This window comes from Scardinius erythrophthalmus (assembly GCF_964197995.2).
Source record: "Scardinius erythrophthalmus genome assembly, chromosome: 14".
NCBI classification, from domain to species: Eukaryota; Metazoa; Chordata; class Actinopteri; order Cypriniformes; family Leuciscidae; genus Scardinius; species Scardinius erythrophthalmus.
Genome location: NC_138234.1, coordinates 16,066,996 through 16,083,598, shown reverse-complemented (window position 1 = coordinate 16,083,598; position 16,603 = coordinate 16,066,996). Strand labels below are relative to the sequence as shown.

The following is a 16,603-nucleotide window of genomic DNA, read 5'->3' as shown; positions in this document are numbered from 1 at the left end:
GCAAGATGGCTATGGATGTACACCAGTTGTTTGAAACGGCTTTGGTCACTACAGTGAACGAGTTAGACTTGTTTTTTAATTTAACAGAGGAACAGAAGACGGCGCTTGAATCCTTCCTTTGCAAGAAGGAAGTTTTTGCTGTTTTGCCGAACGGATATGGCAAGAGTCTAATCTACCAGTTAGCTCCACTGGTAGTTAAGCTAAGGATATGTCACCCCGTGTATTGTTGTGATTGGTCGTAGTGTTATCCAACTGCATGCAGTAATTTTTTTCAAATGCAAGCTTGGTGCCTCCCCTCGAGCTGGGCTATTTTTATTACTCAATGCCAGACCCTTACTTTTTCAGATTTGGGTCTGGATATCCAGGCTGACACAGTGCAGCTTTAACATCATATGTTCTGTGGTTTCCTGCCAACTAGTGGAACATGACGACATGACAATAGACAATAGAGTTCATGACAGTGATGAACTGTCGAGATATTGAGAACTTGTAATACATTTTTCAGTTTTCCCACCAAAAATACAAGAATGTGCATTTGTATGAAAATGCACAAACAAACCATTATACCATTAACAAACATATATAAACAAACCATTTTAAGAATTAAATTAAATGTTTTATATGATTTAATGTTATTTGTGTAATAATTTAAATATATAAACAAAAGGTGTATAAATATGATATTAATAATGCCATATGGCGAACTTTGTCAGTTGTTGGTAATACTTGCCTGTTTGGACATCTCTGTAAATGAGCTGACTCATATAGGCTACTTCATTTACATGCTTTGTTCAACCTCAATGTAAATCCCCCCCCCCCCCCCCCCCCCAATGTATATAAATTGCAAGGCAACGTTCCTTAGTCAGACTTGAGTTGGATGACTACAGCAACGCACAGCGAAGTCCTCAATACAGAATAACTTCTGCTTGAAAGAATATCCCAACGTCTCCTGATCTCTGCTTTCACGAAGGAAAAGTTTCCAACAGAATTCAGACAAAAAAAGGCTATAAGTAAAAAATATCAGTCCTACAAACAGATCAGTAATATGACCGCTGACCTTCACATGTGTGACAGAGTCGACTGATGTCCAGATGTGTGGTCTGGTTTCTGATGGGATTGTTGATCACACAGCTGTAAGTGTTGTTATCCTGATATTCCACCTCCAGAGGTAGAGAGAGACTGATGCTGAGATCAGACACACTGATGCTGGACAATACACTGATTCCTTTGTACCAGGAGAGAGTCACATCACTCACATTCAACACTCAAATGAAAATAATGCAAAGCATTGTCTGAATGTAACTTGTTTTTAAAAAAAAAGAAAGTAAGTCAAGAACATAGAACGTATTATAATTAATAATAACGCTAATTACATTAACGACTGAACAGTTTACTCACCACTATAGACAGTAACATTGAATCTCTTCTGTGTTATTCTACTGCTGACGATGGTCAGTTCATAGTCCAGTGTTGTCCATCTGGAGTTTGTCTCTGAATCTTCCATCACTACTGACAGATACAAAGTTCATTTGGTCTCTTCTAATGATTTCAGCTATTCTAGTGTTTTGAGGTCCAAACGTCCACAATATCTGATCATCTCTCTGTTCTTGAACATCAGTGTTTAGAGAGACAGAATCTTCCTCAGTCACTGACACTGACTTCACTTCATCTGAATCACCAAACACACCTGAAATACATTCAAACAAATTAATTTTACCAGCTGTACAGCACCAAACACACCTGAATATATATATATATATATATATATATATATATATATATATATATATATATATATATATAAAGAGTGCAGTTTGAATTAAAATAGTTTAACTCAAATTAAACAAGTCAAACACATACTGTAGAACATAGTTGAACTCCATAAATACATAAAGTTAAATGAAATCCACTTACAATTTGTGACACACACACACAGACAGAAGACGGCAGCGTTTGACATCATTACATTTACATTACATTTACATTTAGCTGACGCTTTTATCCAAAGCGACTTACAATTGCTATATATGTCAGAGGTCGCACGCCTCTGGAGCGACTAGGGGTTAAGTGTCTTGCTCAGGGACACATTGGTGTCTCACAGTGGATTCGAACCCAGGTCTCTCACACCAAAGGCATGTGTCTTATCCATTGCGCCACACCACCCCTCACATATTCAAAATGTCTCTGAAAGCAACACACTCCTCATAGTGCTGTGCTGAGATGAACAACAGAAGTTCAGGAAATATCAAACTACACACTTTCTAAAACTCTCAAAGAAAATTGTAAAATCCTTCTAAATCCTGAACAAAGTAGAACACACTGAACAACTGCAAACGTCTAATAAGTCACACAAAGGTTTGTGGAGTAAAAGGTTAAACTGACCTAAAAAACAGACCAAAGGTTTTACCGCAGCTGTGAGCGTCAGAGCATGAAACCTGAAGTGAAGAAAACAGACAAGACAACAGATACTTTTCTGATTTTAGAGGTTTAAAATAATAAATAATATAATGTGTATTTTAACACAGAAGCGATCTCAAGGATCTTCAGTGTGTTTCTGCTTCTCTTGCATACAAAAAAAAACCTTCCCATGAAATCAACAGATCTTTAACCCACTGTAGAGTTAACACTGAAGCAACAGGATCACACATCCCAAAAAATAATGTCCGATGATGGGATTCATAAAAAAAAATTAAATCCAATGACCTTGAATAGTCTTACATGCACTATATGAAGGACACTGCGTTTCTCATCTCACCTCATCTCATCTCATCTCATCTCATCCCAGTGTGTCCAACCTCATACTTATAAGTTTAGTGAGACAAACACAATCAGTACAGAGTGAAAGTTGAAGAAATGTTTATTTCACAGCAAATACGCAAAACACAGCATACTGATTACAACACTGTTATAAAGTACAGTACTGTACACTGAAAACTTTTGTAAAAAAAAAAAAAAAAAAAAACACTTTAGCATGACATTACATCGGCCCACTATTTAACATCACTTAATGGCATTGAAGCATTCAGTAGTGAATGTCTCTCTGCAAAATCTTCCTGGTGATTACATTACAACGTTTAATGTGTAAATACACACACAGTGTGTACCATATATACTGACATGACGATAATAAAGATAATCTCAGATTACCATTATGAGATATTTTCCTCAGATCTTCCATCTTGTCATTAATGGAGAAATAAGCTTTTGCTCCGCAGGTTGTGCAGTTACAGTTATGTACAGTACCAGCAGAGACTAACTTGACCTTGATCCATGATAACCAGCAAATCCAGTGTGTGAGAATCTTGTAAGTCTCACTCACACTCACAGTCAGCAGAGGGAGCCCTTGGATAACTCATTATATTCAACAGGCTACTAAATGCATGTTGCTCTCATTACACATACTTCCTAAGCGAAATCTTCATGGTTGCATTTACTTTTCTGAGTTTACTTCTTTCTCTTTGTCCCTTTTTGTCCTGACTCTTGGAATAGGATAGTATCATGTATAATAATACTAACAACTAAGCATGCAAACCAGCTCTACTCATGTCTAGACATGACTGAGTAATGGACTGAGTAATGAAGCAGGTGTGCTTCAACATGCTCTGTCTGTACTTTAATAAGAGAGCTGTACAATAACAGACTGTGTGCTCATCATCTCAAAACAACTCTTGAATACTCTGTCTGATCCCGGATATTTGTCTCCTGTAAGAAAAGAAAGAAAAGAAAGAAAAGAAAGGAAGTCAAGAGAGAGAACTGAAACTACTATGCATGCTTAATGCAGAAAGATGAAAGAGCAAATTCACAAAACAATATCAGCTATAAAGAAAATGTAGCACAAATGTTCCACAAAGGCTGTTAAAATGGGGAATTAAATATATTAGAGAATTCATTGTATCACTATCAATAGAATCCTACATCTAGTCAAGAGCTTCACTATCATGTAAGAACATGCACAGAATCCACTGAAGAACTAGACTAAAGCCGAGTTATGCGTAATGCACCACCATCAGCATATCATTGAGGTTGATGTGCGAACGCAAACCATGTTTATGGAAAAAAAAAAAATTGATTACCTAGGCCACAAGCATCAAAATAAGAACAATTATTCATGACGTCTGAGTGTTAAATTATGCAACGTCATGCATATAAAAAGCAGCCACAAGCAGATATGCAAACAAACAATACTGACATAGTAGTTTTCTAACAGCAGACAAAGAGATTTAGGTAAATAAAAAACGTATCTTACCGTATCTGAAGCTCTGTGTGTGGTAAATGTCGCATCAGTATAACTGACCTCTTCCTCGGTTGTCTGAACTGTTTAATAATCAATTTAGAAATTAAAAAAATTGTTGGCACTACTTCTGCAAAAAATATACATTGCAATCATTCGCTAATACTTGCCTTTTTTTTCCACCCGTTTGTTTTTACAGCAACAATACATCAACACAGCCCCCGCTATGACCACTACCAGCAATACAGCAATTATCAGCTCTGTGAGAAATAAATGACTGGCTCCTGCAGTGCATAAGACAACAACATCATTACTGTAAATAAGTAAAAAGGGGGACAAGCAACTTAACTGGATACAGGTAAAAACAATGAATGGAAACCATGGAAACAAATAGACATAAAAAACACAGGAAACTCAGAAGTCAGAAATGATAGAAATAAGAAAAAACTTATAAATCTCAGAGCAAAAAATGATCAAACTTGGCTGTGACAATAAGAATATATCCATAAAATGTTTGTTATGTAATGGGGAAAATGCTATCAAATGCACCGAACAGGGTGTGATTAGTAAATGCTTAAATGTGTGAATTGCATGTGAATGTGTGCAATGTTCAACTACAAGATGCAGAGCTTGTCGAATGCTGACACACCTGGACACGTCCGACAGAGATCAGTGATGTTGAGGTGTTTAGTCTGGTTGGTGAATGAATAAGACACGACACAGCTGTAGGAATCATCCAGACACTGAATCTCCAGAGGTAGAGAGAGACTGATGCTGAGATCAGACACACTGATGCTGGACAATACACTGATTCCTTTGTACCAGGAGAGAGTCACATCACTCACATTCAACACTGAACACACCAGTGAACAATTCTGACTAGATGATCTTTCTGATACCAATGGCTTTTGTGGAGAATCACTGATGACAGGAACAGTTAAAAGTGCTAAAAAAAATAAAGACATTTGTTTTAGGAAGAATCAGTCATTAAGATGTCTGTAAAGATTCTCAATATAAAAATACCAATGCATGAGGCATGAACAATGGCAAGTTTTTCGAGATACAAAATAATAGACATTATTCTTAAGAATAATTCCAGACACTAACAGCCTTCAATCATCATCATACTAGACCAAAATAAAGAATTTATGATTTACTCACCATAGACAGCAATACTGAAACTCTTGTGTTTGACGGCTCTATTGATGACCTGTAGTTTATAAAGTCCAGAGTGTAATTTGTTGATGTTTGTGATGGTCAGAGATCCTGTCTTCTCATCTATCTTTAATCTTTCTCTGAATCTCTCATTATTCTCTTCACTATCATATATAGAGATGATCTGTTTATAGATTTCAGCGATACGAGTTTCTGAATTTTGAATTCTAAATGTCCACAGTATCAGATCATCTCTCTGTATTTCAGTAACATCAGTGTGTAAAGTGACAGTATCTCCCTCCATCACTGATATCGTCTCAGTTTCATCTGTATAAACACCAGACACACCTGGAATAAAACAGTGAACAAAACAGTCAGCACAAAATAGTCACAGATTATTACATATCTTTCAGAGTTTATTTGGAGAAAGACAAAATAAAACACCACAATAATTTCTTAAACCTAAGATTTTAAACAAAGTACATAAAAGCCAAAGATACAACAACAACAAAAAAGCATAAAGCTTCATCCGGACATTACAATAAGCTGCACCCTAATGAAATAAGATCTTCTTAGATCATCTTACCATTTCGTCCCCTTGGAATTATAAGGTTCTATCTGACATTTTTGTCAAAATTTAGTTATTCACATATTCTTATTCTGCTGAACTAGTTCAACTGAGTGATGGGGAAATTGACAACTCCATTTAATTAAGTTGACCTAATGTGGTATTTTCATTGAATAAACTTAAATTTTTAAGTACAGATAAATAGACTAAATTCAAACTTTCCAGTTTATATTTTGTTGTTTACTTGTATTAAATAAATTATGAATCATTACATTACCAAACTTTGGTTACACAACATACTGTAGCTGAACTTCTAAAATGTATATTGAAATAACATCATATTAACATTTAATCAATAAAAAATATAAGTACAAAACATTCATTTAAAAAAAAATCAATTTGCGTCCAGTTAATCATCCCCCCAAAAATACGAGTCACCTTCACTGGTAAGTAAAGAAGTAGTTTCAAGAATTTTACATTATATATTATTAAATGTTTTAGAGGACCTTTTAGATCGCATAAGGCCATACCAGGCAGTTTGGAATTGAAATATATTATATTTGTAAGGAAAAGAGTTAGAATTATCTAAATATTTGCAATTTTGGATGATTTTGTTATGCCCTTATAAGATTAGAAATTCACCTAAAATATCTGCACATGATCTGCACATTTTCTATAATATTTCTGAAAATGTTTATTGATATTGTTATAGTGTCCCATTTTAAGCAGGAAAAACAACACAAATTTTTTTTTCCCCATTTATATTATATTGCGTAGCATATAAGATTAAAAGTGTAATTGACCATATCAGAACAATTAAAAGCACACTGTAAAGAACAACAACATATGTTTGTCGTCTAGGCTACGTGTTTGTCGTGTAATCTACAAGAACTATGAGACAAGACTATTCAAGAACTAAAGACATAAACAAAAATGCGTAACTTACCCTCTAAAAGTAATGAGCAAAAAAATAAAGATGTGTAAACCATCTTCTTTAACAGCTCAAACAGTTTGTAGGCCTAAGCATAAAACGCAACATTATGCAACAATATTCTAGTTGTCTACGTCTTTTCCATAGACGGTAAGAAAAGAAGTTCGCTTTTCTGATGGAAAAGAAAAAAGAAGCAGGCTAATACTTTGAGGAACTCAATTGTGCGCAAATTAAAATATTTCAGAGCTGAATAAATTCCTGCGGTTAAAAACCGTTGTTTATTTCGTGGCAAAGAGCGCTCATTTACATGTTAACGGACCCTGTATTTTGTCAGACAATTCTTAGGGAACCTTTAGGTCAGAGTTATACTCCATTCAGCGTAGATCTGAATAACAGTCTGAGATGCGCTTTGCCTGAAATGTAGGCGGAGATTCTGCAGTCAGGGGAGGAGTGAAACAAGTGCAGGAAAGACGGACAAGTTCTGCCTTCTCACAGTGGAACAGACCTCCATTAAAGGCAGTCAGATATCGCTGCTAATGTTGTCAATACGCTGAATGTAATTTATGTTCTGTTGCTTTTATATAAAAAAAATATGACGAACAAGACAAGCATTTAATTACATTCGAAAGACATGTTTGTCAATCATTTTTACCTAAATACAGACATATATATAGCCTATATATATATAGAGAGAGAGAGAGAGAGAGAGAGAGAGAGACTATTTTTAGAAATATGAAAACTATACATAACATACAGAGATAGCACTGCCAGAGAGTTTGGAAATATCCGCACATAATTTATACACATAAAACAGAATATCAGAGTTTTAAAGTCAAACCTTTTAAAAGAGATCAATAAATCACTTTTTTTTTTAAACCAAAGTATTAAGCTTTGTCACCAGAAAGTCGTTTCTCATCCTGCTTTAAAGCCGGGTGCACACTGTACGATTTAGGCCATGATTTAGCCGTCTGAGACAAATTTAGCAAATCCTAAAACATTAGGATTGTTTAGATCCTGATCCTATGCTAAAATCAGTTGTGTGCCATTTGCATCAGACGTTCAGTCAGCGTTCTGTGGGCGTGATGTCTGAGACTGAGACTATGCATACCCTGATATCAGCAACGGTTTGACTTTCAGAGTTGCCAAATCCATGTATTATACAAGACTTTGGGCTTATTTTTTCAAGAAGTTGCTTATAGAAATGAATTGAGATAATTAAAATTGGCCAAATTGTAAATCAATCAAATATTTGATATTCTTGAAGGTAGGGTTGACAATTTCGGTTAGAGACCCAGGACCAGATGTGATGAATGAAGACCCGGAGCCATAATTATAACAAATTGAAGAAAAAGTTGACTGAAGAATAGTTTGCAGTTTCATCAGCAGAAGCCAGCTTCAGGACTCTCAAGGAGTCCGTAGGCCGTCTGCATATTCCATTTACATCCACAATTATACCTTAAGTAGTCACTACAGGTTAAATAATTAGCTAGAGTAGATAAACAATGAATTTCACACAGGAACAGATAGTCAGAAGCACATCTGCATCGAGTATGCTGACACCAAAGCCTCTGACTTAGTAAACTTACACCGGACTGACATCCTAGACGCCAGATTGTCGAGCACAACAAGTCATCTCTTCTCCCCAAGGTGCAAGGTGCCACCTCAGACAGGATGAACAGCTTCTCTAAGGTTGAAGTTGGTTGAGCAAGAGCTCTAATCAAACACTATCCACACTAAACACTATATAAAGTATAAGTTGTACTTTTCTCTCAGTGAGAAGTACAGACAATTTTGTGCTCTCAAAAAAATATGGAGAGCGCACATTTCATTAAAGGGATACTTCAGGATTTAGCATTAGAAAACCTGTAGTATTTTCAAATTACCATGCTTTCCTCCCTCATATCCCCCTGAGACGAGAGATTTATGTATTTTTTTGTCTGGAAAAAATCCTCCGATGACGCAAAAATCGTCTTTTTGCGTCATCGGAAGATTTTTTGGCCAGAGGCTAAAGACTATAGCCAGTAGTAGGGGCTGTCCCGCATGTTTTCAACCCGCCCATATGGTGGGATCTCACTCACAGAATGTACAAACAGTGTCAGCCATCTTTTATTTGGAAGCTAAGCTAACAGGTTCTTATTCTGTGGAGAAAGCTGAGTAGTAGGGGTTACCATACATCCTCGTCCAAAATGTCCGGGATTCGGCTTTTGCTTTCCGCAGTCGCCATTCATTGTTTACATGCACACCTTTTGTTTCAATCTAACTGAATTCATAGACAGTAACTAACCCATAGACAGTAAAAGAAATGGACACAGCGACCCCATTGGATTCAACGGAGGAAAGTGAAGTCAATCAGAAGCACTCACTTCCTGATGGTCGAGCGTACTGCGCAGACTCAAACTGAGCTTGACGACGTAGATGTGACGTGAGCAACCCGTCTGTCTCCTAGTAGCTGTGCCAAGAGAAATCTGAATCATTCCTTTCCGAATCTTGCAGAGACGGAGATCGTGAGTAGGAGGTGTCCATGAGCTAGGAGCAGGAGAAACTTTTAGTAGGTGTTCTGATTAATTATTTTGTCATTTTGCCTCCACATCCCCTCGGTTGCCTGCGAGCTTCTCCTCCTGTCCATACGGTAATCTCTCTACTGTGCAATGATGATGATTATGCTAATCAATGGCAGCGCCCAGGGAAGCTTACATTTTTTATGAAACATTGTCCCCCTGCTCTAACCGGTAGGCGTGGCTTGGGAGTGGCCTCCTAGGGCACCGAAGCAAGTGCATTCTGGGAGTTGTTGTCTTTCATCCACATGAGCCAAAAAATACATTTTCTGGCTTTTCTCAGTCTAGAAGGCTCCAAATTCAAAAACAATTTCACATTTCTACTACATAAATGATCCAATTTAGATACACATTCATCTTTCCAGAGGTGAAGTATCCCTTTAAGCAGACTACATAAAATCTCATAAACTTGAAGTCATTCAAATAATTTAATATTTAGAAGTATAAAAATTGATTAATAACTTACTAAAAACCACCCAAAAGATATACATTGAAGCGGCAATGGATTCCAGAATCCAACCCTTCACAAGTTAGCATTAATAGCATGAGATCCCACCCTCCCTTCAAAATATTTCCAAAGCCATGCCATCTTCAGAACACATGAACTCACACAGCAGAGTCTGCAAAGTGTCACAAGGTTAAATTACACGAGGTTAAATTACCTCATGTCTCAAACAACATAACATTACAATAATAATGGGTGCATGGAGGTAATGAAATACATATGTTGGCAGGCAGGTAGGACAACCTTTCATTGCATTTTTTGGTCCTGAGATTTCCACAAAAAATATATGTACATGTTTTTATATTTAGACGACTTCTATTATTGAGTGCTATCAGGAGTTTCAACCAGTATAACGAAAAGTGTTTATAATAGATTGCCCTCCAACTACCTCTATTGCTGCTCAGATGGTCTCCATTACGAACGGCTCAGTTTGTTGTTAGGATGACAGTCTTAAATATTACATTGGTTTGCCTCAGCAGTCTAACAGCGCTCGTCAATCACAAATGATGGCCAACCAAAACTAATTGAAATGGCGGGTTTACTATTCACAGGGTGTTTCCCAATTTTGGGGCGTTTTTCAACCTCTTTGCCTAATTTGCTAAAATCGAGTGGGAGAGATTTCCTACATATGAATGCAAGGGATTTGCTGTAAACTAGCAGTTATTTAACGTTTCATTTGTGTGAACTGAATTCTGAAAGTGATTCCAGTGATATGGTTCCTCTGTGTTATCATTATACAGTAGTTGTAGTGTTTCGGCTAATCTTTTCCATTTAAAAGGATTTTTTAAAACTAAATTTTTATCGTTATCCTTATAGTTATCATCCTTGATGTGAACGGGTCTTTGGTGTTTATAGTACGAAATGCAGTGAGCTTAAAGGGTTACTTCAGGATTTAGCATTAAGCTTTGTATTAGTAGAAAACCTGTAGTATTTTCGAATTACCGTGCTTTCCACCCTCATATCCCCCTGAGACAAGAGATTTATGTATTTTTTGTCTGGAAAAAATCCTCCGATGACGCAAAAATCGTCATTTTGCGTCATCGGAGGATTTTCTGGCCAGAGGCTAAAGACTACAGCCAGTAGATGGCGTTGTTCCGCATGTTTTCAGCCCGCCCATAGAGGGTGGGATCTCACTCACAGAATGTACACAGTGTCAGCCGTCTTTCTTTGGAAGCTAAGCTAGCAGGCTCTTGTTCTGTGGAGAAAGCTGAATAGTAGGAGAAAGCTGAGTAAGTAGGGAAAACCATCCTCCTTTTCCCGGACTTGTCCGGCGGGCGAGATCGTTCAAAATGTCCGGGATTCAGCATTTGCGTTCTGCGGTCGCCATTCATTGTTTAACGTTACATGCAGCTCACCTTTTGTTTCAATCTAACTGAATTCATTCCGATTGGTGAATCTGAATGTAGTGTTTACATGAATGCTAAACAAGTGATCGGTTGATGTGCGTTTTACCCTTGCTAAGAAAATTCCCGCTCCTCCGTGAGAGATGCGAGACCCGGCGCATCTCAGTAACACCGGCCTCGCGCCGTTCTCCCGCGGCCGCCGCACAGTAAACATAATGAATGGCAACTGTAGAACGCAAAAGCCGAATCCCGTACATTTTGGGCGATCTCTAGAGATCCCTGGCAAACTCATCATGTAGGCTAAGCCTTGTTGTTTTCAACTAGTGCGCACTCTTACCGGTAGGCGTGGCCTTCTAAGGCAGCGAAGCAAGTGCATTCTGGGAGTTGTTGTCTTTCATCCACATGAGCCAAAAATACATTTTCTGGCTTTTCTCAGTCTAGAAAGCTCCAAATTCAAAAATTTCTTCACATTTCTTCTACTTAAATGACCTATTTTAAATACACATTCATCTTCCCAGAGGTGAAGTATCCCTTTAATGAACGCAGTTTAGTCCACGTGAAAGATGAAGCTCATGACCGGCAAAGCCGATTTGGCTCTTATAAACGTTGTATTTATATTTTCAACATTAGTTTGCTGCCAGGCTGTTTACTCTGATGTTAAAGTTGAGGGACAAACCGTCCTGTTCTTTAACCCACCAAACCACCCACCCACTCTCTACGGATGTACCCTATACAATCAGTAGCCTTAGGTAAGACCACAGAACATCTCACTTTGACTCAGTAACTTAGCTAGAAAGTGCCACTGTGCACGAAAAGCATCTTTATTTTGATCACTGCAAAAAAAAAAAAAAAAAAAAAGTAGTGTTCAAGAAATGTGCAACACAAAATGCACAAAACTGAGAAATTGCATTGCAGAGTACTGAAACTAACTTTACATTTGCACACTGAATTTAAGTATATTTATTCCATTTGCGATGTACAGCTGTTTTTGTCCATACATAGAAAGTAAATGGGATCCAAAACTTTAACCACTTTTGACTTTAATTGTACGGATTGTACACAGAGTCATTTATGTAAATATCTTCTGATTAAGAATATTAGGATTCTTATTAAGATTACATGAAAGTAATGTTCATTTTTTAGTGAAATGTACCTGTAAGAGAATGGAAAAAATTGTCTGTGTTGCGAGACTGGCATTTCCTCCATCTCTCACTTTCAAACCACATCCTGTGAGACTCACGTTAAGTCATGTTATGAAAAACCAAGAAAAACCATAATCTTATCAGATTCTCAAAAAATGTTGTCTTTACAAAAACACATACAACAATAAATTACACCTTAGTTTTTATACTTGCATTAAACAAAATCGAAACAATGAAAACAATGAGTAAAATACAAAAATAGTCAATTTTAAAGTGTAGAAGAAAGATAACCTCTTGTTTAACATGCATTTGACATTTAAATATTGAAATAATAAATAATATAAACCGTTTTGTATTAAAAACAGGTTAGGTTATATAATAATGCCTTGGGAAATATGTTTTGATATATTTTGAGTAAGACTGAACAAGCAATAAAATAAGCTGAAAAATAACAAAAATAAAATCAAGGTATTTTATTTGGGCATTTTTATGGAAATATTATTTGTTGGTATGCTAAACTCAAAAACTCATGTTTTTAAATTTACACAAATTAGCTGTATGTCAAATACTGAATAGACACCATGAATTAGTAACTAGACATTAATGGAAATGGCCCGAGGTCAATTCCTATTTTTTACAGTCTATGGTCAATTCATACTATGAATACTGAGTTTGGAGTCAAGAAACCCCTCCTCTGCTGTTACTAAAAATGTGCCAAAAAAAACAACAAGTTTATCAGTCAGTTATTGCAGTTATTAAACAGACGGTTGGGGTGGAGTTAACACAAGGTAAAGTAAACACTTAAGCTAAATCAAATAAAAAACATGCAAATTCAACGACTTTTATAATCTACCTAACATGCAAATACAACGACTTTTATGATCTACCTAAAATTTTGGTTTCCCAGGTTAAAAGAACAATAAAAATTGCTATGCAAATTTAGCTCAGTTAAACTAAAGCAAAGTTATGCAAAACAACCATAAAAAAAATGCATGTCATAAAATATAAATCTACAATCTAAACAAAAAAGTGACTAACCTTTAACCATGACATTTGTTGTAAAACCATGACAATATAAATTATGATCATTTTTTTATTATTATTTTTTATTCATAATGACATAGGCAATGTGAATGCATGACTAGCCTACTTCTTCCTCATTCACACTCTGGACTACATTTCCCATGTTCCCAGACACGAAATGTTCAGTTTTCAGATAGTAAAATTCACATATTAAAGTGAATTAAATGTAATAATAATAAGTAGTTGTTAATGGTGGTCTAATTATTTTATGGTTTTATACTGCTTATATGGCAGAAAATATGGTCATGCAATATGTGTTAGTAAATGGACTTGAACTTCCATAAACCCGTCGAGTAGTGGTCTGGGTTCAAACATTCCGACATGCAAAAGTGCAGCATTCACGTGACGTGACGTGACGTGACTGGAAAGAAAGCGAAGCTTCATTGATCACGTGTTTCTGAAAACAATACTCATGAGAAATTGCTCTGCGTCTCGATAAGCACGCATTAAAGCTTCAGTGTCACATGTAACATCACTATCTTCAGCGTCTCCAGTTCATCTACCTGTGTGTATTATAAGATTACCTTACCGCCATCAAGTCGAGGTATGTGTATCCTTGGTCATCTCCCTCCCCATCAACATCCCCGATCTCCATCAAACTGCAAAAAGAGTAGGCTAACCAAATGTCAACAGAACATAAGCGCCTCAGTTGCACCAATTGGAAACAATTCTAATCTGTTATTAATTCTTTTCATTAAAATATTAATCTTCCGTAGTGATTGAAAGTTCAAGAGGAGCTATAATCTAATCGTGCCAAGTTCAATTGATTCAAAGTTTCAAAAGCTTCGTTTATCTTGAAGAGTTCAGGAACAGCACATAACGGAATTAAAGTCCAACTGAAATCAAAATTGACCCTATTTACTTTGTTAGCGCATATTACTAGTCTTGTGGTGAAAAATTTATCTGTGCAAGTTAGTACACAGAAAAAAATTGTTTGCCGTGGTAATCTTTAATCAAAATCTGAAAAGTTACTTCCGGTCTGGAATGGCGTTCCTTCTCTGATGATGTAGGTTTGACGGCTTGGGTTGGGAAACGCTTAACCACTCCCCTCAAACCGTTAGTCTGATGAGCAGAGATGGAGAGGAGGAGCGCTAGAGTAAAACCCTGCCCTCTGTTCAATATTCCTTTTCACTGGGAAATACGTCACAACACTGGAGAAAAGACGTTTGCAACTTCCGGTTCACGCGGACTTTAAAATGATTCACTGTGGCTCGAAACCATGGGGGCAGCATTCCGGAAAACATTGAAGCTTCCCCGGGTGCCGCCATTGATTAGCAGACCATCACCTGCTGTTACCATTCCATTGACTCCCATTCATTTTGGCGTCACTTTGACAGCGAATAACTTAACATCTGAGGCGTTTAAAGACTCCATTTGTCCATTTTTTATTTCTAAAGAAACATGAAAATGTATAAAAGGCTCCATTACCTTGTATCTTACGTTATGGCCCCGTAGAAGCTGTTTTTGTAAAAATAGGCTAACGATTGCGTCATACCCTGCGACTCTCTGTCGCACATGGACAGGAGGAGAAGCTCGTGGGCAATCGGGGGGACGTGGAGGCAAAATGACAAAATAATTAATCGGAATACTTAGCAAAAGTTTCTCCTGCTCCTAGCTCATGGACAGCTCCTACTCACACTCTCCGCCTCTGCAAGATTCGGAAGGGAATGATTCAGATTTCTCTTGGCACAGCTACTAGGAGACAGACGGGTTGCTCACGTCACATCTACGTCATCAAGCACAGTTTGAGTCTGCGCAGTACGCTCGACCATCAGGAAGTGAGTGCTTCTAATTGACTTCACTTTTCTCCGTTGAAACCTATGGGGTCGCTGTGTCCAGTTTATATACTGTCTATGCTCGAAACGCCACACGCTGGTGACCTCTACTGGACAAACAGTGTAAATGCAACGAAAACTCAGCCAAAACATCCATTACAACTTTTACAAACCAAATGCAAATGTTTTATTGAAATGTAATATATTAGGCTAAATGTAATTTACAAATCACTTAATAAAATTAAATGTCTGTAGGTGTTATAGATATAACCATTGACATTTCAGCACGTTTCGAAACATTTTTATTAACTGAAATCACGTCGAAATCACTGATTCGAAACAAATGATTTGCAAACGTTTCGATGCTTTAGTAAGTATTGGCGTTTCGAAAGTGCCAATTTGATAGACTAGTTGTTATTAGAGGTATTTTTAACGTGACTCGCATTCAAAACTGAACACAGCAGCACACAATTTAGACACGGATTCTCTTAATAATGATGAACAACATTGTTTTGCGCAGACAAAAACATTAGGAAAATAACCTGTTTATTAATTTAAGTCAACACGTCCATAGGCTATTGATACTACATTTTTTAAAGATTGTTGATCATTGAAGTCCAATAAATGTACAAACATATATTTAGCACGTTTTATAAAACGGTTATTTCCAATCCTTGATTCTGATTGGTCAATAGCTGTTTTATTCAAGTTAAACACGGCTATGACCGCTTCACCCAACGGTTCTATGTATTAGGCTACTAGGCCTACAACACCCCAAGCAACCACTCTTAGCAATTTAAACGTTTGATCTCATTGATATTGTTCATTGAAGCTAGAGGAGAGTATTGTGAGAGATCGAGTAAGCGAGTGTAGGCTACTTGCATTTACAGTAGATATGGCATTTTCCTCCAGGTCAGTCCTATATTCATAATAAAAAATAAAAAAGTCAGTTTGAATGTCCGCTGCGATATCTTACCCTTTTAACAGTTAAGGGGTTTGCCCGTGCCCTAGGCATTTGTCAGTTGCGTCTTACTTTTCCGTGTTCACAAGTTTGGGTCCTTTCAATGTAAAAGTCTTCTCTACTGGCAGACTCACTCATAAACAGTTTTTGCCGCCATCTAATGGCGAAATAATGTAAGCTGACAATTGAAACAATGTGAATGTGCATAAATCAAACATGATATACATGATAATGGAAATTAAAAATTATAAACACACTAAATTATATAAAAGAGGGTATCAAATGCATAAACAATAACAATACTTGTTTTGTATTTTCCAATTAATTTAATCTGTTTTAATTTAGTAAATTTGT

General features: G+C 36.8%; 1 protein-coding gene across 2 annotated transcripts; it reads right to left on the bottom strand.

Moving 5' to 3' along the window:
- Positions 1 to 2,840: 2,840 nt before the first annotated feature.
- On the bottom strand, positions 2,841 to 16,356 carry LOC308702566 (uncharacterized protein). 2 transcript variants are annotated; one of them, XM_081385525.1, is made up of 6 exons: positions 16,265 to 16,356; positions 5,393 to 5,734; positions 4,881 to 5,177; positions 4,402 to 4,515; positions 4,247 to 4,314; positions 2,841 to 3,702 (listed from the first exon to the last, which is right to left on the bottom strand). In XM_081385525.1, exons 2-6 carry the CDS (start codon positions 5,688 to 5,690, stop codon positions 3,652 to 3,654), a joined length of 828 nt encoding a protein of 275 aa, XP_081241651.1. In that variant the 5' UTR covers positions 5,691 to 5,734; positions 16,265 to 16,356; the 3' UTR covers positions 2,841 to 3,651. The 2 variants fall into 2 exon arrangements, with proteins under 2 accessions (XP_081241651.1, XP_081241650.1); XM_081385524.1 differs by lacking the exon at positions 16,265 to 16,356 and adding an exon at positions 6,901 to 6,960.
- Between the last annotated feature and the right edge of the window lie 247 nt (positions 16,357 to 16,603).